The sequence below is a fragment of the Dufourea novaeangliae genome, unplaced genomic scaffold, assembly GCF_001272555.1.
Source record: "Dufourea novaeangliae isolate 0120121106 unplaced genomic scaffold, ASM127255v1 scaffold170, whole genome shotgun sequence".
In the NCBI taxonomy this organism is placed as follows: domain Eukaryota; kingdom Metazoa; phylum Arthropoda; class Insecta; order Hymenoptera; family Halictidae; genus Dufourea; species Dufourea novaeangliae.
In genome coordinates, this window is record NW_015374081.1 from 1,300,761 (window position 1) to 1,324,310 (window position 23,550).

Here is a 23,550-nt window from a genome sequence, read left to right on the forward strand (position 1 = left end):
ATCAAATCGCGTATTTAGGAAAAACTTCGGTAAACGCTCGTCAGGACATAAAAGAACATCTTACCGAAGTAGTCATGTATCAAAATGTACTAAATACCGTCTTAAAATTAAATAGTACGATAATAAATATAAATATCTTGTTTAAAAAAGCGACCATAATCTTTAAACCTAGAATCTTACAATAAGTATGCTACCTTAATGAATAAGGTTTAATATTTACATAGCAATGTACACCTATTAGATGACTTTTATACAAAAATGAATAAAATGACGTGATGTTTAGCTTATTTTAGTGGCGGATCGTTTTACTACTTAGTGCATCATCTTGTGAAGCTTCAAAATTTTTCCCAACCGTTGTTTCGCTGTTTTCATTCCTTTCTTTGGTTTTCGTTCTGGAAATTCGACGTCATTACATTTTGCAAATGTATGTATATAAAACAGCACTAAACACAGAGTACTTGAATGATACGTTACCGACTGGAACCGGGGCTGCCAGTTTTGCTTTAACATCTTTTAGCCTGTTAGGGCTAGTTAATATCGAGCCAAATCCAATATTTGTTTTGATAGAGTCTTCCGAAGATGTAGTAGATGTCCCACCTGTCGAACTCACAGGCGACTGTTTTGACTTTTTCTTATTGTATGCCCGTTTCGTTGTATTCTATTACGTTATACAAAACAATAATGGGTTAGGTTCATGTCTGTCAACAGCCATAACAAATATTGTTTATCAATAGCACTAATGAGAGGAGCAGTACTGATTATGTAACATCAATTGTAAAACGTAGATAAGACGTGAAATCGCAATAAAGGAAATGAGACTAATCGTATGTTTAGAATGCATGAGAGAGAAAAAACGAGGAAAAGCGATGTATGTGCAAATGAAGCGTAAAGCTTTAATATATGCCTACCAATTTTTTCGGCGAGCCCTTATCCATGTTGTTATCCAGATAATCATCCTACGCAATACGAGTGTGCAAGAATGAAAGAATCATGGAAATTAGGATGCAATTGGATATAAATGAGTTAATCTGTGGTCTTGAAGAGCTGGGCCTACATTATTTACATGTAACATGAACTCTAATTTATATGCACATGATTTGGATAATACTGAGCTGTCAAATCTGCTTGTATTCTGATCAATGACAATGATTGAGTTATTGACATAATTGGCACGAGTAATGCAAAAAAAAAAAACAAAAAAGAATCAAAGGACAGATAATCGGTTTACGTACCGATTGTTTAGCTCGTTTCGCCGCCGCGGCCTCCAGACCTTTCTCGACCGATGTTTTCTTTACACCCTCCCGAGCTGGCCGATTCGTTTTCGGTAACAAGGGTCCTACTCTTGCTTTTGGATTCCACGCTTCGTCTATTTGACTTTTCGACTTAGATTTAAAAATATAATCCTCGTCGTCCGAGGCGTCTAGAGCTGGATAAACTATACCAAAAAGTATGCGATAATAATTAGTAGCACAATATACTGCTGGCTCGTCTACTGCTATTATATTCACTTAAAAAGTCTAAGAATAGTCCCATTATCTCTTTACATACTAAAATCGTCGTCCTGATGAACTTTGTCGATGTTTTCTATCGACTGATCGTCGTCGTCGTCGTCGTCTTCTGGCTGTGCTTTCGTATTTTTCGTGGACTTCGAGGTACTGTTCGATGTAGTCGAATAACATTGCTCGCTGAACGACAGCATCCCAGCGATCGCTTCCCGGGTCGATGGAGATGCCCTGCCAGAACTGGTCGTTTTCAATTTATAAATACTAAGACACCAAAAACATAAAGTGCAACAAGAGTGCTATGTTAACAAAAATTACTCTAATCTCTACTACAATAACAAACTACAAGAGAAACAACTAATTACAGGAGCAAGACAATACTGAGCATGCTTTGACAGCCTATATCTTGTACTAAAGTACTACTCTGTAAGGTAATCTTACCCCGTGGGAGGTGGCATTGGTTGACTGTATTGTGGAATCACCGTGGACCTAGAAGAGGTCAGAATTATACACAAACTACTTCGTAATTTTAACCTGTTTACCGATCAATACACGTACGTTACATCCAACCTTTGAGCACCATTCCCTAAGGTGTAAGCTGAGGCTTTCAATAATTCTTCAATACCATTTTTTGGTACATCACTTAAGATGTCGACGTCACCGTCATAATCGCGTTTCAATCGCTTCTGCGTGCTATTCCTTGGTGCTCTCTTCCGTTTCGGAGATTCGTCCACCGTTAACCGGCCGTAATCACTCTCGTTGCTACCGTCATGAAAATCATATATAGAGGTCTGTTTCCATGTTAAGTCTTTCGACGTTTCAAGTGGCCGATCCGTAGGTAAATTGTTATGTACATTAATGCTGTCGTGTGTACTCCTTACGACTTCGTTATTACCAAGTTTAAATCTAATCACAGTCGGGCTCTGCTTCCCCGGTTTTGATGCTCGTTTACTAGTGGGAGAAGCGACGTTCTTCTCTTCTAACGATTGACCCTGAGTTTTCACGTATGGATACATGATAGGCTTGGGTAAAGTTAATTTTAAAGGTGGTCGACTGGAGGGCAGTGATTCGCCAATTGTAGCTTCCACTTTATTCGTTTCTTTCAACGTTGTTTTGAACGGGTTATCGACCATTTTGTCGGCAACGTCGTAGTCCACGAAATCTTTATTTAACGGCTTCTTTTTTTTACGTTTACTCTCCCGCTCCGGTTTCGGAGGATTTAAAGATATTAAGTATCGTTCCGCGTGTCGAATCTCCTTACTGAAGTCTTTCAGTAATTTTTGACTATTTATAGTTTCCGGTATTTGACCCCGACTGATCATATTGTACTGAAACAGAAACGAAGACTGAGCTATCCATGACCTACGACCAACGATACGAAAAGCTCTGATCATGGAACAGACGAACTTACATCTTTATCTGTGTTCCATTGTTTGAGAATACTGAGTAACGCTTTAACGCCCTGTAAAAGATATGCTGGGCATTTCTTCCCCTCGTTATTTAATTCTTTCAATTCTTTCAACAATTTCTTTGCTGCGAACCAATTGATTGTCTCAAAACCCGGATACTGAAATTTGGCGGGAGTCTTCATTTTTCTTTCTAATTCGTATATTCTAGAAAATATTCCGATTAGTGATCGTTACAGTAATCATTGTAGCGATCGCGTGTTATGTACTTACTGTATTTGCATTGGAATGTTGAGACTATGTACAAAGTTTCCACCGAATACCAACGAATCGACCGGAGTCAGTACAGCATGTATCCACCCAGTTGGGATCATCATCGTCTGACCCTGTTTCAAAACGGATTTGTAACACGCGTCCGCCTGATCTCCGAAAAAGGTTTCGCTCTGAGTCGAACTGCACATCCAGTGCTGATACAATTGCAGATTCGCGGGAGTGGGCCTGATCAAGTAGAACACTTTTTCGCCGCGCAGTACGTGATACCACACGGATGTGCCACCAAAATCGATATGGAAATCTGTGAAACTGTCCCTGACCCCCATTAGGCAATATTTTTGTACTTCAGGACGTTTTATGTCACTATCCTCGGACCAATCGCGCGGCCAAACAGAATTAACCCAGTCGAGTTTACGCGCGATGTATGGTGCTTCGACCATTGGTGAGAGACTGCAACGTTTATTTGTCAATATATACATATATATATCCTAGAAACATTTAAAGCCAATATGTGGCAAGGCAATGAATATTGATATACCCAGTGTTTGAAAATTCAAGACTAATCACATTAAGAACCCTTGTCCTGCAAGGGGAGTTGTAATATTCAACAAAGTCTCTTAATTTCATTCTTATGTTACTTTGTCTCGTGACATCGATTACATCCATCTCTCGATCTCCGCCTGAATCAGACAATGTATTTGTACAATATAACTTTTTACCATATAGTAATAATAGCAGTATCTACATTAAATAATATGTACCTATGTAACTCTCCACGTCGTAAACACTGAAATTTGGAGGAGGCACAACCATATCCAAACCATCTTTTCCATCAATAATAACAGGATTTTCAAATCCATTTGTCTGTAAATATTGAAGAGTTAATTGCTGTCCTCGAACATGTTTCACAATTTCATCGGCTTTTGGAAAGTGCCTGGACTTCAACTCTCTTATGAATACTGGTGTTCCGGTCTGAACTGGTTTAGTATCTGCATCTGCTTCTGAGTAGTCGTGTCTGTGCCAATTTAATCTTACTTTCACTGAAAGACAACAGTCATTAAAGTAATTGCAATTTTGTAATTGTTACACAAAACTAATGAAACTTTGAAGTACTCACTAAGAGACGGCCCACACATGGCTTCGCAACGTGGACAATGATATTTGTCAAGATCTATGGACATGTACTCTTTTACAGACACACACCTAAAAGAAATCATAAAAGATATATTATTTTAATAGATAATAGTTAATAGATATAGATTCATATTGGACCACACGAATTATTTATACCGAATTGTATTAACATTCAAGCATTCAAACGTAAGTGTTGCTTCCTCTAAGAATAGGTTATGTTAATATCAACAAAACATTTTCTTTCCTTGTGTAAACTGTTCCATAATTATTATTTGTAAACAAGAAGGGGCGGAAAACTGGTTGCATGTACATGACTGATACGCTTAAAAGTTCCTCGCAAAACGAGTACAGAAAAATGTTTGTATACAATTTAGCGAGGCACAATTCAAGCATAGCGTTTGGAGCATCGTATCCAATTGATGAAATTTGAAATTCTTACCCCCCGTGGTACCACTCTTTACAGACGTCACATTGTATCATAAATTGTTCGGAGTCATAAGAACGTCCACACAAACAATACGTAACTGGTAACTCCATTTTTTGTGGTTATTAACGTTGAATACAATACCGTGACTCCGTGTCGTTAACATTGGATGGTAACTATAGTAGCCACGATACGTCGCTGAAGAGTCCCTCCATCGTCCGCTTTCCAAATTACGTATTAAGGCAGCATTTCCATCCTTCACATGCCACGCGTCTTGTTTCGATAGTAAACTGTAAAGTCTAACCACAATCATTCCGTTACATTTTGGGAACATAGCCTAATATTCGTTTACAGTACATTGGAGGTTAGCTCACGACAATGTGTACTTTGCATGCTAAATCTTTTTCAATTCATATCCACGGGTTTATATAATACAAATATGAAGTGGAAGCAAACGAAAAAGGCAAAAATAAAAGCCCGTAAAGTCCGCACAAAACAGACCAAAGCGTGAGTAAACATTGAGTATGCTTCGTAACAATGTTATCTGATAGTGACTGGACGCTGATATAATTTTATCACAATACGATCTTAATCTGCATACAATTTTTTATTCAGGGAACTGCCTCAGTATAAGAGAACGAATAAGGTTATTCGAGTGAAACGAAAGTCTAACCCTTCAACGATGGATTCACTTTGTCTGAAATCAAAAACTGGTCAATGCACATCATTCAATGCAAGTTCTTTGCAAAATGAACAGTTAGACTCTAAACATAATGTCAAGCAAAGAAAGAAAAAATCATATACTACTGCTAAGGGATCTAGTCGTAACCTGCCAAGTAAGAAACCTTCAAGATCACTCTGTACAATACTTCTGAACATTGTTGATTTTGTGTACCTGTATACCAGGATAAAAATCAAATGTCATTTGGAGGTTGAAGATAAAATATGGCATAATACATTCTAATATAGAACAACATTATCGAAAGAGGTTGCTTAAATTTCAGATTCTGTGGATGTTTCCCTAGAGTCAAAAGATGGCTCTACAAGTGCCAAGATAACCAGTGGTAAAAACACTAAGCAGCATCGTCGTATTTCAAATCAACAAAGAAACTTGGGTTCACCTGTAATAATCGAAGCCCTATCAAAAACGCTATCGTCACTGAGGATACCAGATATGCTTAGACAAAGTCCAAAATTAAAGCGTACAGATAATGCTTCTGATTGTATTCTACCATACACACAGAACAACAGTTCTAAAATGGATGATGCTTGTATTATCGTTGCTGAATCGGTAAATCCAAACAATACCTCTTGTACACCAGGAAATATTAGGATAGCGACGCCGTTGAAGAAGAATCGTAAACCACGAAAAGATAAAACACCGTTAAGGACCACGAATAACAATGAGAATGGCAGCACATGGGTTCCTAGCGAATCACCTACTACAATTGAGCAATGCCTTGAAAATGTTACACTTGATACGCATACTACAGACGTTACTATACCTGATACGGAAACTGAAATTTCTAATTTCCAACGAAACAGTACCGTAGATGATCAGAATTCGTTACGATTTTATTGTTTAAGAAATAAGGTTGTGGTCGTAATGCCGGAAAAAACACGATTCTGTTTCACTGGTAAAATACTGTTGAAGGTAATACACGGGGCGGTAGAGGTTTATGGATACCGTATTTCCACAAACACAAAACCCATCGAAATCTACTCTCCAAGAGGATATAGTAGCGTCTCGATCGAAACTAGTACCAAATTTTCACAAGACACCGAGCCAGACATTTGGGCGTCTCTATCCGTCGAAGGTATAAGCCGAGATTTTGAGAATAAACTGGTCGTTGACATCGACGGAATCCAAGACGGTACGGCAGTCATACTCTTGACAGATTTTAAAAACAATTTAACGAAGTTTTTAGACATCTATTATCCGTTCAGACTGTTTCCAAAAATAAAGAACGTACCATATCAGTCTTCGACCGATCCAAAGAGAGCGGAGGCGATTCTCCAGTCGCACCTTCACGTCGGTAATTATTCTTACAAACAGTTGGTCGTGGATGAACGGGTGACAAAAGAAATCAGCGAAACAATGTTGAACCGTTGGCACGCGAACGAATGGTCGTGCACTATAATCGCCGGTGGAAAAAATGTTGGGAAATCCACTGCGACGCGTTGCTTGATAAACAGTCTATTGCCTGTTAGTAAGAAAGTCGTCCTTGTGGATGTTGATCCTGGCCAAACTGAATGCACACCAGCTGGTTGCATATCGTACAGTTTAATAGAGGAGCCCTTGATGGGACCAAACTTTACGCATTTAAAGCCTCCGGTTTTCCAATTGTACATCGGTGACGTGAACGTGACACGGTGCATCACGCGATACATAGAGGGAATTAAAATGCTGGTCGATAAATTGATCAACTGTCCGACCTTGTCACGTTTACCAATCGTGGTGAACACTATGGGATTCACTAATGGCATTGGATGGGATATCGCGGTGTTTACTATAAAATTGATTCAACCTTCTCTGGTGGTACAAATTATGTCCGAGAAGTCCAAGAACAACTACCCTGAATACTTGAGCAAAGAAGTAATAAACAAACAGGTAAATTGCGGCTGTTTCTTGTTCCATTAAAGTTCTGTGAAATTATGATCGGTAGAAGAAATGTTCTACTCGTAGGAGCCTACATGGGCCGCGTGGAGTGTGAACGTTGTCAACAGGTGTCGACCATGTAATCACGAATTATGCGTGACACATTCACACGCTGAACGGAAAAGCGCTCCCGCGAACGAAACTTGGAATATGGAGCCGTATCAGCAACGAGAGCTCGTCTTGATCTCTTATCTCAGCGAGATCGTGCAGAATCCTGAAAATTCTACGTAAGACGATTACATTATCTTGAACGATTTAATTATAATTTACTGTTCTATTTGTAACCTGTCAGAAATTATTTTTGTAGCTCTTGTTACGACGCCTTATCGTTCAGCATGAACGACGCTGTGCCGTATGTGTTAGTATTCTTTCTTTTCGGTAATCGATTTAAACGGTATCACTAAATTCAAATTACAACATGTTTCGACGTTGTTGATTGTAGAACGTCCTGTGCCTCGTTAACTATTTCGATTCCTCGAGCATCTGTATCGCCATCGCATGGTTTAAATGTGCTGAATGGTAACATAGTTGCTTTGTGTGGAATCGACGTGGAAGACGCAGCATCGAACAAAACTAATACCGCCTATGGTCCTCGAGTATTGAACAGATTGCCACTTTGTTCTTGTTACGGTTTCGGTGAGCATCTTATCGCGTCACATGCTTTCGTTTCTATAAATAACAACTTGAAATTATCGCTGAACATATTTGCGTAGGAATTGTCCGGGCAGTTGACGCCGAACAAGAAGAAATATACATAAATACACCGTTATCGGCATCCATGATGCAACATGTAAATTGTTTGGTGGGATGCATACCGGTGCCTGTGACGTTGTTGCAATTGAACCAACAGAGAAACGTACCTTACACTGGTGGCAGCGACGTTTTGCCAACGAGCCGGGAACATCGTAGAGGATACTTCCGTACGAGATACCAAAAAACGCAAGCTAACAATTCGTAACGACACCTCGAAACACTTCGTATCGCTGGGAGCAGAGTTGTACATACCAACAACACTTGTTTCTATTTCTCAAGAATAAACGTTTTTAATGACATTTTACTTTATTATTGTTCCCATATTTAACAGCAAATAAGAGTGCACAAAATATATGATAGATATTTTCGACATGTCTGTAAAATATTGTTCGCAGCCAGTAAACGGCGAAGAAAAAGGATGTGTTAGAAAAATCCCAATCGACAAGTACGGGGACAAATAGAACGACATAAATCACTCGTTGTCTTGATTGTAATAAAATAAAAAATAATCGTTAAAAATTATTAAAAACAAAAAAAAAATAAAACGTTAAACATAATCGTCTCACTATGCTCTCTTCTCGGACTAGACAGAGATCATCCATTTAACGTGGACGCGCTCTTACGATTTCGCGACCCCGAGGGGAGTCTAGCCGTGGATGTTCGAGGACGCAGTGAACTGCGTCCCGACGGTGATATTGCACTCGAAGTAGGGGCAAAGGGATCTCAAAATGGCGATGAGTGTCTGCACGCTCCATGATTTGCCTATTAATCGTTGCCGCTTCGTTGCCGATAAATTCTTCACGTCCGTGTAATGACGGGGGAATCCAAATATCTCCTCGAGCTCGGTGATCCACAGCGAGTCGCTCTCGTCTTTCATCAGGATCGGTTTCAGAGCCAATTTACCTGAGGAGTCGTGAGAGATATCCGATCTTGGTAATTAAATCGTAGCTTTAACAGGTTAAGAGTGTAGACCGAAAGAGCACGTCGGCCGATACCCTTACCTTGCTTCAGTGAATTCACTTTGGTGGTGACGGTACGAATTTTCTTGACGAGCGCGTATCGATGGCAGTGCGGAGTGAGAATATCCTGCACGTCTTGCTCGCCTTGGAACGGCAACGAGTGCGGTTCTATCGGCAAATTGTGCCAGTACAGCCTCAATCGGTGCTGGGGGGAGAAGTCCGCCGAGTCTATCACGTCGGGTTCCTGACCCAGGTGTCTGTAACGGGGGGTGGGGGTGGTTAGCTGGTGCTCTTAAATTGAAATCAATTTTGGAGGGTGTCCTCTCGAGGCTCACTTGTTAATTTCCAATCTATACTCGGTTGGCATCGAGGCGACGTTCTCGTACATCCAGAACATATGGCGCCTGTTGTTCAGTTTCTTCACCAGCTTCATGATTCGGCAGTACTCGAAAAACAGGACTCCTGTTCCCTTTGGATCTGAGACGGAAGAAAGGAAGATGTGTATACGTCAGAATTTTCGACACAGTCACTGACCCTGATAACCAGTTGTGTACAATTTTCGAGCAAATTGCCAGCAATAAATGACAAAAGTTGTCTAAACAAACCATAGCCATCTGTTTCCGCATTTGACTTGGGTTTTGCAGCCAACGCCAACTGCCGAAATGTTAAAGCAAATTGGCAGAAAATCTTGTAATATGATCTATGTCAAATTGAGGGCAATACCCGCAACAAGGTTTGTGAAAGCCAATTTGGTGCGTATGTTGCTGCCAATTTGCACGGAAGTTGTTTATAGCAGACCCTGCATCAAACCTGTGGCAATTCTGGTTACAAAATACTTATAACAGGCATTGGACAAAATCTGGTTGTGCGAGTTTGGCTGACTGGGTGGTAACAATTGTGACACCCAACTTGGAACGTATCTCCCATATTAGTATAGGAAACGTATTTTTTTTTGCACGGTTCCTTTTACACGATTTTTTGAGGAACGTATCTTCCGTGTAAAAATAGAATTGTGTATGTGGGACACTTATCAAATATGCAGTAAATTTTACAAGGCAGTACTAAATTGCTGAAAATTTAAACTAAATTGTACTCTTTGGGGGATATTAACCCCTTGCCTTACAACATCGAGTCGGACACGTGACAACGATTTCAAACTGACTTAGTAAAGATGTATATTATTCGTTTTCTTCGAGTCGATGTACAATACTGTTTCGCTGGTCGTAACATTTCAGATAAATGTAACACTTGCCATAAGAATAAAATTCCTATTTGTATCCGGGAAAATATTAACCAAAAAGTAATTCTTGAGAATGAAGTCGTAAACGAAATCGTATGGCAAGGGGTTGAAGTCTCTCTGGTTACATTAACATACCGTAGAGGCCCAGTCGCGCTGGATTGGCCAAGCTCAGGTCGTTGCACGGTGATCCGCCGATCAACAGATCGATCGGAGCGATCTCCTTGATCTTCTCTTTGGTTATATCACGTACGTCCCCTAAATGGACGACACGGTCGCCGAAATGCGAGACGCTGACCATCAACGCGTCCGGGTCGATCTCGCTCGCGTAATAAACGTCCACGGCTAAGCCCAGCTTGAGGAGGACCAGCAAGCCTGAAATCGCGTAAGGGGGCGAGAATCTTTTTCGGGCGGAAAAATCGATGGGTACCATCCCGTAAAGGAGGAGAGAAAGAAGATGAATTCCCACCTACCGGTGCTTAGACCGTCGAACAGAGACAGAACACGGATCCGTCGTCTTTTGTCCGTGTGCTGGGCGACATGCACGCTCGGGTTGGAATTCGTCCGGAACATATCGATTATTTTGTCCTTCCAGTTCGATCGCGGCCTCATGATCGTGTCGGACACCGTGCCGGACCTGGTTTTACAGAGGAAGCACGACCAGGGATCTTCCTGCAGCACTTGCTCGTAGGTTGTGGTGCAGAGCAAATGTTTCATGCAGGCGGTGCAATAAACCCTGGAAAACGAACGATCCACGAATATCCTGTATTCCACCGAATGGGAGGGTTTCCCCTTTACCATCGATTAACCACCTGGCGAATTTACCTTGGACAGTCCTCGTTGTCGCAAATAATCATCGTCCCGGTCGCCGCGCAAATCGTGCAATAGAACTAAGCAAACGGGGTCGACATTGACTATATATCACTTCGATAAGGAAAAAAGGAAAAACGATTTAGATCGAACGGATAGTACTTACGCATTTTGCGTCGTTCCCGAACACGAACATGCAGGGCTTGTATTCTTCCTGAAACAACCGTGATGTATAGTAAGACTGATCGTTGGTATTGCTGTTACAGTAATCGAACAGCGAGTATACAATCGCTCATTTTGTTGCAACAGTGATATAATTCGCAGGTTGCAGCTTTTTAATTATTAGTAGACTGTAGAACACTATACAAAATAACATTTTCCGAAGTGATTTGTAAAGACAAACGTGAAGACTGAATTTTCTTCCATTTCTTAAGGATTTTATTATAAGAATAAGACAGAAAGTGTACTAGATTTGATGTTAGCTTTACCATTTGACATATTTCAAGTGATAGCACATATTATAAATGCATATAATCCGCAGTCTAATTATTAGTATAGAAAAAGAAACGGTACTTGTCTGTACTTTTTGTGGATTGAATCCTGCAAGTGAACTTCCGAAAACTGACTACACAAGACAGTTACTTTAATATGATATTCGTACGAAATCATAACGATTAAAACATTTAAACTCGTCTACTCTAAAATCGTGATTATCGAGTTATATCGTTCTTCAAAAATCCTGCTTCAACGATACGAAACGTTGTTGCGCTCGCGCGAATAGAAGCGTAAGTGATTCAAACGATTCGAGTGGATTGCTCGAATAATTGTCTTTTTTGACGAGTCGAGGAGCTCGCGGTTATTGATAATTTCCATACCGAACACTCGACGCACAGAGAACCCTCGAAGAACGGATGAGCCTCCATCGGTCCGTCAGAATTCTTCAGACACTTCAGGCACAACGATTCCAGCGAAGTTTTCCCGGTTGTCACCGAACGCAAATCATCTGGATCGAAACAAATTTTTCCTTCAAATTGCATTCATCGAATCGATAGAAGAGCGATGTCGTTTTTAAACAGTGCTAATGGAGAAAAGTCTCAAGTGACCAATTTGCGTCCTTTTATAATAAGCTAACTTGGATTAAAACTTTAACAAGATTTTTATGATTGCCTGTCAATAGTCTGTAAAGTGTTAAGATATATACTATATTACAGTGTCAAGTCGTTTATACATTGGCGTAGCCAGGGATCATGGAGGGGCACCTGCTCCCCTCCCGCAAAGGAAAAAAAATGGCTTTTGTCCTACCCTGGAGGAAAAAATTGGATTTCCCTCCCCTCCTTTCCCCCAGAAAAAATATTATATTGTATGAACTAACATTTTGTATGTAAAAGTAAATCTACAATTCATTGAAAGTAATATGAAATTTTCCTTGAGATAAATTTTACTCCCACTCCTCTCCCCCTCCGAAGGAAAAAAATATTCTATTACATGAACTAATATTTTGTACGTAAAAATAAATTTTAAATCTAGTTAAAGTAATATTATGAAAGTTGCTTTGAGATAAATTTTGCCTCACCCTCCCCAACTGATAACGCGGCTACACCCATTCATTTATACAAACTTAGAACGACTGATGTGCAGGTATCGCAGTATCGAAAGGCGACATTTAACCCCTTGCCTCATGATTTTCTTGACGTCCGTAATGCAATCTCTCGGATTACATTGTTATCGATAGTTTTCCAAGAAAGGAAAGGAATTCTGTACTTATCGCAACTGTACTTTTACTGTAAAAGTTAAATATTAATTCCAGCAACGTGGTACTTCACTTCGACTCAAAGAAAACCGAATAATATTCTTCTTTGGGAAGACAATCTGACTCGATGTTATTGGGCAAGGGGTTAAAGTAACACTAGTATTGTTCTTCTTTTTCGAACGCACCGCTATTCCTTATGTCGTCCGCCCGTTTGTTGTCTACGTTCGAGTTGTTCTTCAGCTCGTTCAGCTTTTCGACGATGTGCGTCGAGTATTTGTCGTATATCTTTACCGATTCCCCGCCTTTTTTCAGCGAATTCTGCCTGGTTTGCGGCTGACTCATTTTCGAGAAATATTTGAACACGTTCGCCAACGTCCAATTATCGGTTTCGCATCCCATACGAAAGCAATAATCCTGAAAAAAGCGAGAAACAACGCTCGAAAATGGAGACACCAAGGTTCATTGAAAAATTTCGTTCCTCTGTATATACAGGGTGTCCCATCTAACGTGAGCACCTTTAATATCTCACTTGTTTCTGAAGATAGACAAAAAGTGTGAGAGCAAAATATTATTTGGTTGGAAGGGGAAAGTACTGCAATAAGTAAAACACTTTTCTCAAGGATATATTTTTTGAAATTTCAAAATCAACGATGTTCTTTTTAAAGGGGACTACATATTTTTATTATCGTAATGTAATATTCGAGGTCAAGACCAATCCAGTGACCTATAATGCACTAATTCCTGTATCGAAGTTATTTTATTATTTAAATCTACTCCCATACATTTCTGGATTTTTCAAATTAAAGATCACACAAAGGTTACACTAGTATAAGTTATTAGATTGGCTTTGCTCTCAAGTATAACGCCATGATGATAAAAATATGTAGTCCCATTTAAGAAAACATTGATAACCTTGAAATTTCGAAAAATATGACCTTGAGAAAATTTCGTTGCTTATCACAGCATTTGCTCCTTCTAATCAAATAATATTTTCTTCTCACATTCGTTTTCTATCATCAATCATAAGTGAGATATTTAATATTATATCAAATATATAATATTATTTCGTTTTCAAAGTGTACCTTCGAAGCTTGCAGAACGCCGACGAGGAACGTGTGCTTCTTGGTGTTGTTTATGTAGTCCCGCATTTTTTCGACACCCTTGTCGAATCTCAAAAACGACTGATGATGGATCTGTTCTCCGTGGATCGGATCGGCCAGACACGCATGCAACGACACGAAGTATTATATATATACAGGGTGTAACAAAAATGTTGGAGGACCTGAAAATGGGAGACTCGTGAGGTGATTTGAAACAAATTTTTCCTTAGCAAAAATTTTATCCGAGGCTTTGTTAACGAGATATTAACGAAAAACCCCGACCAATCAGAACGCGAGTGTGTCGGCCGAATTCACGCGGTGCGATTGGTAGTCAACGTTACCAGAGACGCGCGCTCTGATTGGTTCGGGGTTTTTTGTTAATATCTCGTTAATGAAGTCTCGGATAACATTTTTGCTAAGGAAAAACTTGTTTCAAATCACCTCACGAGTCTTCCATATTCGGGTCCTCCAACATTTTTGTTACGCCCTGTATTTACCAGGTTGTATAGATTAATACAATCGTTCACGAAAACTTTTCGTGAATTCGTATTTGCGCGACGAGTCCGTGAATTAACGATCGAGAATTTTACCTCTGAAAGCTTGTAGTCGCCGTACCACATGATCCATTGGCAACCGAAGCTCGGCTCACGCATGCAACAGTCCCGGTAATCGATAATCATCGCTGCGATATGCAGACAGACAAAAGGTACTTTACAGTTGTGTGTTCGGCGCGAGGTAATGGTGAACTGGAAAAATTCTCACGACACAAAGTTGTAACCTAGAGATGGGCCAATTCATTATCTAGCACTGGAACTACTAGTATTGAATGTATGCTAAGTTAAAGTGTATAATATATTAATACTTGTAATATATAATGCAATATAGATTAGTATATTACAATATACAGTGTATAAGAAATTTGAGGTTAACATAAATTCCGATAAAAGTTTGTTTAGGATTTCAATAATTGTAAAATAACAAACCGTCATTTTGACTGGTTCGGTAGTTCTAGTGCTAGATCGGGGGTCGGCAAACTTTTTTTGTAAAGGGCCAAACAGTAAATATTTTGGCCACTAAAAGAGTGTTATAGCTAAGCACCCGTTATAACGCGTACATTGAAATTTAAAAAAATTTGAAACTGTAAAATCTATTTTTAGCTCGCGGGCAATACCTCGGATCTAGACGAAGAATTTCAAATAACGAAAAAAAGATAAAAACAAGTGGGGGAATAATACCGGTATTTTATATTTCGGTAAAAGTCCCTGATTAGTAGATTGCGGATTTTTATGTAAAATGAAATTTTCTAAAGTAATTCGTAAAGACAAGTGCAAATATTGGAATTTCTTTCTTCCCTTAAGTATTTCATTAGACTCAAAATAAAATATAAAACCCGTTACATCTGCTGACAGTTTTGTCTTGTATTATATTTCTCAGAGGTCTGTAAGCGATAAATGCATATAAATCCGCAGTCTACTGATTCGAAATAGGGACGTTGACCTTACTGTATTCAATTTCTCGACGAACAGTCCACAGGGACAGGAATCGAAAAAAAAAAAAAATCACGTCCAACGAAAAGATTTACCTGGCCACCAATTGTGCCCGGCGATTTTCGCCCACGTGATCACACCGGGATTCTGTTCCCCGAGCGGCAAACGCGTTAAATCCACGTTGTTGCTCTGTTGCGGCGACTCTTTCGGTTTTTCGGGCAGCTTTTTCGGCTGACTTTCACCTGTCGGACAAAACGGGGGCGGGGACGGGGGGGAGAGGGATCGATCAATGGGCTGAAAGAAACGATCGAGAATTGCGGCGTTAAGCAACCAGAATAGGAAAATAAAAACGAGCCCGCCGTACGCTTCTGATCCAGCAGATATTTCTCGGTGACTCTGGCGTTCCTCTCCTTCAGGCTGGCCAGCCTCTGTTGCACCTTGGCTGGATACGGATAGAACTTCAGTTCGTCGATCACTGAACCATAGAAAAGAAAAAAGGAAAACACGGATCGATCGTTAGATCTTGTGGTAACGCGAACAACGAGGTGGTCGTAGGTTCTCTCGTTCGACTTACTCTCCGTCACTTACTCTCCGAGAAGTTGTTCTCGATCCATCGGGAGTAAGGCTTCGTCAACGCGCAGCCCAACTGCCTGTGCAGCATCTGAAACGAATAGAACGTTGTGGTTCATGAAAATTTTTATCCCCCCTAAGCGAACGAAAGGAGAAGGATCAGTGTTGAACGGATATCAAAAAGTTCACGGAATTAGACTACCATTTTGTTTTACGAAGCGACAGCCCGAAGACGACGAATTTTTCGGAGTAAAGTGAAAGTGTTTTACAAACTCCTCTCGATTATTGTCCAGGCATTATCCCCACCACTGGGGGGGGGGAGGCGTGGAATCTGTCAAGTGCATAATTTATTGCTTCTCCACTTCTGTTGAGGAGGCTCGGGTTTTGGCCAAAATAAATCCACGAGGGTCTGAAGCATTTCTTTTTATACTAATATTGTCCCAGCGCAGACCCGAGTTCAGGACAATAATCGAGAAGAGTCTGTACATTCGAAAAAGGGACGTACAGCATGCAAAGTGCACTGACAACGAAAAATCATACAGAGAAAAATAAATCCTCTTCTGATTCATAATTTGCCTTTCATGAAAATTTTCCACAAACTTTTTGATATCCCCACGTAGGAAAAGAAAAATTCTCAAGCGAAACCTGCATAGTAGCGTCGATGGCTCGACTCAGCGCCACGTTCGAGGTCTGGTCCAGTCTAGGCGTCAGATTGGACCTGAACGATTCGATCTGAGTTTTCTCGTTCAGCTGAAAGCACGTTGATAATCACCGTCAATTAACGTGGTTACGCGTCTCGACCAATTAGAATCTTGCATAAAAACAATAATAATAATATATAAATAAAAAAAAAGTCATATTCACTAATGATATACGAGCTTCTCCGATCCAGTAAACCCACAATTTTCCTGCCTCGGACAACATTCCTACATGGTCTGCGTCGATAATTAACGCTGTAATATTATATAGAAATGTTTATTCAAGGTGCACGCCTGTCAGTCTCGTACGCGCTGTATAGTCGGCACTGGCGTGCATGAAAACCGGGACGTAATTTTGATGTCGAAATCATTACCCGAAACGGCTTGCTTTTACGCGTGGTCATGTGTATGTGTGTGTGTTAACGTTTTCCTCGAAAAAGAGGATGATCGCGGTGTAATCTATTTTTTTCTCGCAGAAAACTGACGAATGGAATAAATTACGGGGTCACATATGCCTTTGACAGGTCGGAAAATAGGGTTATTTTTATAAATTAAGCTATACAGTAAATCCTCGACGAGTGTTCCAAGGCTCCTCGGCACCAAACATTAAATATTTCATAAACTAATGGTTATATACGGTTGAAACAAATGTCATTGGCTTCAAAATTCCAAGATACAGTAAATCCTCGATCAGTGTTCGAAGGCTCCTCGGCACTGAACATTAAATATTTCATAAACTAATGGTCATATACGGTTGAAACAAATGTCATTGGCTTCAAAATTCCAAGATACAGTAAATCCTCGATCAGTGTTCGAAGGCTCCTCGGCACTGAACATTAAATATTTCATAAACTAATGGCCATATGCGGCTGAAACAAATATCATTGGTTTCAGAATTCTCAGCTCTATCACTGTGCTAAACCTTATTAAAAAGTCAGCGTTATACCTGAGGACTTCCCCATGTCAAGGAGTCTTCGAACACTCATCGAGGACTTACTGTATATCACCGTACTTAAACCAACGACGCAGCAGGGTTAAACTTAAACGAAATCGTCTGCCAGGACCCTTACCTGGCCACCATCCGGAGCAACATCCCCAGACCAGCTTCCCGACGAAATTCTCTTTAGTGATTTTCGTCGATCCCCGCGTCACACGTCGAATATCATGATACTCGTCCTCGTTTCGGAACATTCTCGCTCGAAGCATAACAGCGGTCTTCACCGTGTCCTTGAGAGAACCTCCGATACCGTTCCCATTCGGAGTTATCTTGCTCCTTTTCATACCCAACGCCCGTTTCTTCTCCATCCTCCCGATACCACCCGCTGCCGATCTCGATCGAGAATCATTATCATTGTCCACGACAACGCTCCTTTCGTTCCTCCCGGAACCACCACTGTTCCGGCTCGATCTGCCTCGTCTACGAGGCTTGTCGACGCTGGAACGTTTCAAATCCTCCGCGGAATCGACGTCCGTTGTCCCGCGAGCATCCGTCGAAATTGTACAAGAATCGCTGCTGGACCTGCCAGGATACTTGCGACGACATCTTGTGTCGACGGTTGAATAATTCTCGTCGTCCTCGGTCGAACATTTGCTTCTATTAGGGATTCTCTCGGCCAGGGGCTGGGTATCGATGTCGTCCAGCCAGGTCCTTTCGTCGAACCCGAAGAACGATCCTTGTGGGCTAGGGGGACTCGATGGAGAGACGTCCATTGGTTCCATCGTGGGCTCTTCGAACAGTAGAATATCATTCGGTAGCTCTTCAATGGACGTAGACAGGAGTTGTTCGTTATTCTCCTGGATTGTCGAATCCTGAGGATCGTCCAGGACATCTATAGACGAAGTGTCTTCTTGCAAATAGTTTGGCGGTGGACTCTGATAGAAGTTATCGTCATCCCATTGATAGTCCACAGTGGCGTCCCCATAGGTGGTTTCCTCCTTTCGTTGACTTGAATCGAAGGAATCGTGTCTTTTTGGGAGAACCTCCTTGGATAGGACGTTATCGATGATTTTCCTGGGCGCCTTGCGCTTGGTCCTTCTCCTCCTGCGACCCCTCGTGATCAGTTTCCCCGCGTTTTTACGGCGCAACTGGTGATCTAGGTGCGTGTTTCCTTGGGTATTCGTGGTTTGGAGAACGTTCGAGGTTATTTTCTCGTCCGTCTGCTTAGGACTTGGGAAATCTTGGGTGCAGATTCCAGACGCTAGGTCGACGCTCGGAGGTTTGTCGCCGAAGAGATCCTTATCGAAGTGATCCTGGGAATCTCGATCCGTCTGTTTTCTCGGTCTGCCAGGTTTCCTTTTGCACGATTTCCAAAAATCCTCCACGGTGGAATTTCTCGCACGATCCAGTTCTCGAACCCTCCAGTCTCCGTATACGTTTCTTTTCTCTGTCGTTGATTTGACAGTCGCGCCTCTCCTACCCACGCTGGCCAACTTTCCCGTGGGTTTCTTCAACGGCTGCGAGCAGATCCTCAAACGCAATGAAGGTTTTCGCGTGGAGCGTTTCGCGACCTCGTGCGATGAGGTTATCGGAGGGAACTCTTTGGGGATCGCTATGTTCGTTTGCATCGTTAGTGGCTCGTCACTTCTGAGCGTGGCGAACGAGACGCTCGTCAGACAAGGCTCCGATATCAAACCCAATTCCATCGCGCATACCATGGACCAGACGCTCCCCTCCGCCCAGGACTGCACCGAATTCCTTTCGCCTGGGCTGCTCTTTTCGGCCATCTGAAAAACGGGTAAACAATCGTGTTATTTGGTTATGATTGATTATTTAATTATGAAACGTGGAGGTGACTAGGGCTGTTAGTCTACAGGGTAAACCACGAATCGTGATCAGTAGAGATTACTTTGTTATTAGCAGTCCGATCGAAAATGTTTTTATCAGGTATAGCATGGTTTCAAGAGAACTTTCACGTGATTATAGCAAATTTTTTGACAACTCTTGTTTTTCATGATTTTTAAAGGTCACCTTCAATTTTCTTTCAAAAATGCAATCAAAAAAAGAAGTCTTGATAAGAGTAAAAAAATTATAGGTGTATTTGCAAAAAATTGAAGGTGACCTTGAAAAATCATGAAAAAAAAAAAGAGTTGACAACAAATTCTAGGGGTGGTTTCACCCCTTAATGTTGCGTCTCAGCCGATAAAAAAAAATACGTATTCCTTATTTTTGACTGCTTAACAGACATACGAAGTTTCATCAAAATCGGAGGGTGACACTTCCGTGTCTTTCCCTGTTACTCTTGGGAATTACTAAAAATGCCAAATCAGCATTCGTTTTAAAATTTCTTCCAGTATCCTTAAAATACATTTACCAAGTGATACGAGGCTTTCCCCCATACACCACTTTTTCCCCCATCGAACAATGAGTTTCCTCATGAAAGTACAATCAATCTGACCCCAGGCACTGAGGCTTCCCACGACCAAGATTCACCAGACGTAAAATCTGTTAAGAACCTCGATAGGATGCAGCAAATGGGGATGTTGTGTTGCTCTGTTGGTAGCAGAAGACTTGAAATCGCTTTTTAAACAGTGCCAGGGGTCGGGGATAGCAAAAAACAGAGGGGTGGAGGGGTACGGGGCAAAGAGGGTTGTAGAGAGAGAGAGAGAGGGGTGCGGAATCCCACGTGGCGGCGCCTCGAAAGGCATTTCTCGAGGTCGCGGCGTGCTTTGCCCGGGGTCGACCTGATGAATGGAAACGTCGGTATTATTGTGTTTACACGCGGGACACACAGGGGCCTCTCTCTCTCGCTTTCTCGCCACACTTGGCGTGGAAACATTCATTCATAAAGCGTTCCGCGCGCGTTCCTCTCACCACCGCTGCTGTCCCTCCTCCCTTGCCCCTACCTAGGCTCTAACCCACCCCTCCGCGGCTTCGCTCGACTCGCCTATAGTTCCCCCTCGCTCCTCTCGCCCCGCAGAACGTTCGTTATGGCCCTCTACACGAGGGTACATAACCCTCTGCCGAGTGTGTAGAGGGGTAGTAGCGGTGACGTAGCCAGAATTACGACAACGACCTGCTGATTCGGTTTATTTCATCCTCCTCCCGGAGCCGTGTCCAGTTTTAGTCGGGTGACGTGAACGCCACTGCCATCGGTTATTTCTCGATCCTTTCAATGGGATCCGACACCTCACCTTAACCCTCGAAAGGCGAATGATCTGGGAGGGACACTGCAGACGAATACATGGTCATTTTCAGCTGTCGTAAAATTTCTCTTGGGCACAGGTTTTAAGAAATTATAAAACAAATTTTGTGTATAGTTTTAAGTTCATATTTTGTAGTTATATGTAATTACAAAGAATACGGTAAGAGCTTCAGATGGGTCAAAATGAACCTTAATTCGATGTACGAGGGTTAAATAGACCACAGACAATACGATTTATCGTATGGATTATTAGTTGTAGAATGTTTGCTACTTTGATTGTTTGAAAGACAGTTGCAACTTTTGTGGCACGGTTGTACAAGGTAGGAAAAAATTAATGGTCATAGCTTCTGAGGGGTGAATCTGCATTAATAATTTTTACATACTGTACGGCAGTTTGTGGAAAATCGGTCGATCTATGTTTGCATAACTCTTTTTTCCTTGGAAATTATTTTTAATTAGTTTTGTAGATAGATACAACTTCGATAACTACGAATTTCTTTCTACTTTTCGTTTGTCCTCTAAAGTTCTATATACTTGTATATTATACTAAATGGTTCATGTACCGTTTATAAATAAAATATTATTACATTACGTCCTTCAAATGATCACCATTTTGTTCTTGACAGTGGCGAGCTCTTTCCAAAAAATTATTCTTTATTATACTTTAAAATGGTCTAGTGACTTTTGGGCCACCCTGTATATGTGGTCCCCAAAATCTTTCAAGTGCTTAGGGCCTCTAAAGATCTTAAATCAGTCCTAGAAAAATTGCATCGTTCGTGGAACCCGTTTTAACCGACTTCCCAATGGAAAAACATCCCTTCTTCTGTCGACTATAAAATAGTTTTCTGTGCCACGAACGACCGAATTGCACGGCTCCAGAACACGCCTTATCCGAACGCAACGAATGCCTCGACGCGATCTGCCCGTGCGTCTGCGGCTAGCCCCAGCAATCCCAAAACTGTCGCGCGTACACCAGCCGCGTTGTAGGTCAGGTCGCGATCGATCGATCCCCATGGACGCGGGGAAATCGGAATGGTGGAAGACTATGAAACAGCGTGTGACCCGGTGTACGGTTTGGCGCCTACGAATGCGTATACAGGGTGTCCCAAAATAGCTTCGACTCCGGAAAACGATGGGTTCCTGGGATGATTTGAAATAACTTTTTCCTTAGCAAAAATATTATCCGAGGCTTCGTTACCGAGATATTAACGAAAAACACCGACCAATCAGAGCGCGCGTCTGTGGTAACGTTGGCTACGCGCTGCGATTGGTAGCCAACGTTACCACAGACGCGCGCTCTGATTGGTTCGGGGTTTTTCGTTAATATTTCGTTAACGAAGCCTCGGATAACATTTTTGCTAAGGAAAAATTTGTTTCAAATCACCTCACGAATCTTCCATTTCCTTCAACATTTTTGTTACACCCTGTAGAGATCTACTCCAAGGACCTATACGGGTCGTCTGCGAACTTGATCGAATCGTTAGCGACTCTCGGAGTTGGAAATTTCGGCGATGCGTGTGAATACGCTCCGATGCGCGTCGTGTCCATCGACAGAAGCATCCCCAGCCGTGCAACGGGTAACGCGTCACGGTAATTTATAACGGACGGCTGTCCCAGCGCCGCCGTTGCCTACTTCCAGCGGGAAAGGGCGTTAACCGCGACTGGGGAGACCTCCGCGTGCGGCGAAGGGAAATCCCCTTTTTTCCCTCTTCCTGTGCTATCTCGTAGCCGGTTTTAACCCTCTATAATCCAAACTGATGTTTATCGTTCGAAATAATTTTCTAGCTGTATATACCGTTTACCATTGGCCAGTTGAACACGTGGAACTTAAATGTTTAATTTCGAAGGTTTTTAACACGTTGAGTGCCGCAGTGAAAAAGGTCGTGCGTAGTCAGACACATTTTATTTCGTACTTTAGGATATAGACTACAAATTTTATTTTTTTTTTTTTTTTGTAATGTGCAAAGCACAATACACCAACAATTTTCGTGAAGATTGGTGTCAATATTCCTTTACGTTGGATATAAAAAGATTTTTAATAATGGAAAAAAATCTCTGATATAATTTCAGTTCGGTAGATTAAGCCATAAAAATTTGATTTTGCACAAAGATTTGCAGTATAGTCATCAATTGTCGAAAATATATGCGTTTAGTTAATAGAAATTGTTGATCTTATTTGGAGATTATACTGCGATATTAATTTCACGCCAAAATTTTTTAACGGTACTTAAAGAATCCAGCCCCTCTTTAGAATGTACCTATACGTGTCACCTGTATTTGGATGACGTGGCAGTAAAAAGTGTTAAATAGGTTCTTATCTTTAAGGTCATACCGAATAGCAGTGAATCAGCAAATCACCAGCCATATTACAATATTCAAATTATATTGGTCGACTATGAAAAATAAATATTCTCATTTGCTTAACGGTAGACCCACCGACGATAAACGCATATCTATTTCGATCGGTCGATAAACATGACAAACTTACAATAACTTACAAATTTATTAACTAATTCTAAAAGGTCTAAAAAAATGTATTGCTATAACATTTTAATCGTCGTTATGAGAGTATACTGCAGTAAGATCATTTCGACTTACAGTAATGTCTCGATGAGTGCGATTTACTCGGTCCGTATTCATGGCAAG

The 23,550-nt window shown here is 41.3% G+C and overlaps 3 protein-coding genes across 3 annotated transcripts; 1 reads left to right on the forward strand and 2 right to left on the reverse strand.

Moving 5' to 3' along the window:
• Positions 1 to 300: 300 nt before the first annotated feature.
• On the reverse strand, positions 301 to 4,925 carry LOC107190662 (histone lysine demethylase PHF8-like). The gene is made up of 13 exons (XM_015579505.1): positions 4,755 to 4,925; positions 4,299 to 4,384; positions 3,943 to 4,221; positions 3,720 to 3,861; positions 3,182 to 3,631; positions 2,914 to 3,115; positions 2,061 to 2,830; positions 1,944 to 1,991; positions 1,549 to 1,742; positions 1,233 to 1,435; positions 909 to 956; positions 475 to 658; positions 301 to 392 (listed from the first exon to the last, which is right to left on the reverse strand). The coding sequence occupies exons 1-13, from the start codon at positions 4,850 to 4,852 to the stop codon at positions 313 to 315; spliced, it is 2,784 nt and encodes a 927-aa protein (XP_015434991.1). The 5' UTR covers positions 4,853 to 4,925; the 3' UTR covers positions 301 to 312.
• A 117-nt stretch (positions 4,926 to 5,042) lies between these two features.
• Positions 5,043 to 8,450, forward strand: LOC107190669 (polynucleotide 5'-hydroxyl-kinase NOL9). The gene is made up of 7 exons (XM_015579515.1): positions 5,043 to 5,246; positions 5,355 to 5,575; positions 5,744 to 7,350; positions 7,426 to 7,625; positions 7,706 to 7,756; positions 7,841 to 8,034; positions 8,112 to 8,450. Exons 1-7 carry the CDS (start codon positions 5,131 to 5,133, stop codon positions 8,354 to 8,356), a joined length of 2,634 nt encoding a protein of 877 aa, XP_015435001.1. The 5' UTR covers positions 5,043 to 5,130; the 3' UTR covers positions 8,357 to 8,450.
• A 347-nt stretch (positions 8,451 to 8,797) lies between these two features.
• Positions 8,798 to 19,486, reverse strand: LOC107190643. The gene is made up of 17 exons (XM_015579479.1): positions 17,833 to 19,486; positions 16,929 to 17,017; positions 16,710 to 16,814; positions 16,083 to 16,155; positions 15,859 to 15,969; positions 15,590 to 15,736; positions 14,598 to 14,689; positions 13,990 to 14,100; positions 13,093 to 13,321; positions 12,033 to 12,160; positions 11,324 to 11,371; positions 11,173 to 11,237; positions 10,821 to 11,083; positions 10,486 to 10,722; positions 9,446 to 9,587; positions 9,153 to 9,367; positions 8,798 to 9,054 (listed from the first exon to the last, which is right to left on the reverse strand). Exons 1-17 carry the CDS (start codon positions 19,484 to 19,486, stop codon positions 8,798 to 8,800), a joined length of 3,966 nt encoding a protein of 1,321 aa, XP_015434965.1.
• Between the last annotated feature and the right edge of the window lie 4,064 nt (positions 19,487 to 23,550).

What these genes read in the sequence shown, in the direction of transcription:
- LOC107190669 (XM_015579515.1), top strand. Translation starts at nt 5,131, where the DNA reads ATGCTAAATCTTTTTCAATTCATATCCACGGGTTTATATAATACAAAT. An exon ending in CAGAATCCTGAAAATTCTAC is followed by an intron (nt 7,626 to 7,705) that starts GTAAGACGATTA and finishes TTATTTTTGTAG; the next exon opens with CTCTTGTTACGACGCCTTAT. An exon ending in AACGACGCTGTGCCGTATGT is followed by an intron (nt 7,757 to 7,840) that starts GTTAGTATTCTT and finishes TGTTGATTGTAG; the next exon opens with AACGTCCTGTGCCTCGTTAA.
- LOC107190662 (XM_015579505.1), bottom strand. Translation starts at nt 4,852, where the DNA reads ATGGAGTTACCAGTTACGTATTGTTTGTGTGGACGTTCTTATGACTCC. An exon ending in CGACGTGGAGAGTTACATAG is followed by an intron (nt 3,862 to 3,942) that starts GTACATATTATT and finishes TGTCTGATTCAG; the next exon opens with GCGGAGATCGAGAGATGGAT. An exon ending in CTTGAATTTTCAAACACTGG is followed by an intron (nt 3,632 to 3,719) that starts GTATATCAATAT and finishes TAAACGTTGCAG; the next exon opens with TCTCTCACCAATGGTCGAAG.
- LOC107190643 (XM_015579479.1), bottom strand. Translation starts at nt 19,486, where the DNA reads ATGGCCGAAAAGAGCAGCCCAGGCGAAAGGAATTCGGTGCAGTCCTGG. An exon ending in TTGCTCCGGATGGTGGCCAG is followed by an intron (nt 17,018 to 17,832) that starts GTAAGGGTCCTG and finishes ATAATATTACAG; the next exon opens with CGTTAATTATCGACGCAGAC. An exon ending in GACAACGAGGACTGTCCAAG is followed by an intron (nt 11,084 to 11,172) that starts GTAAATTCGCCA and finishes TTCGTTTTCCAG; the next exon opens with GGTTTATTGCACCGCCTGCA.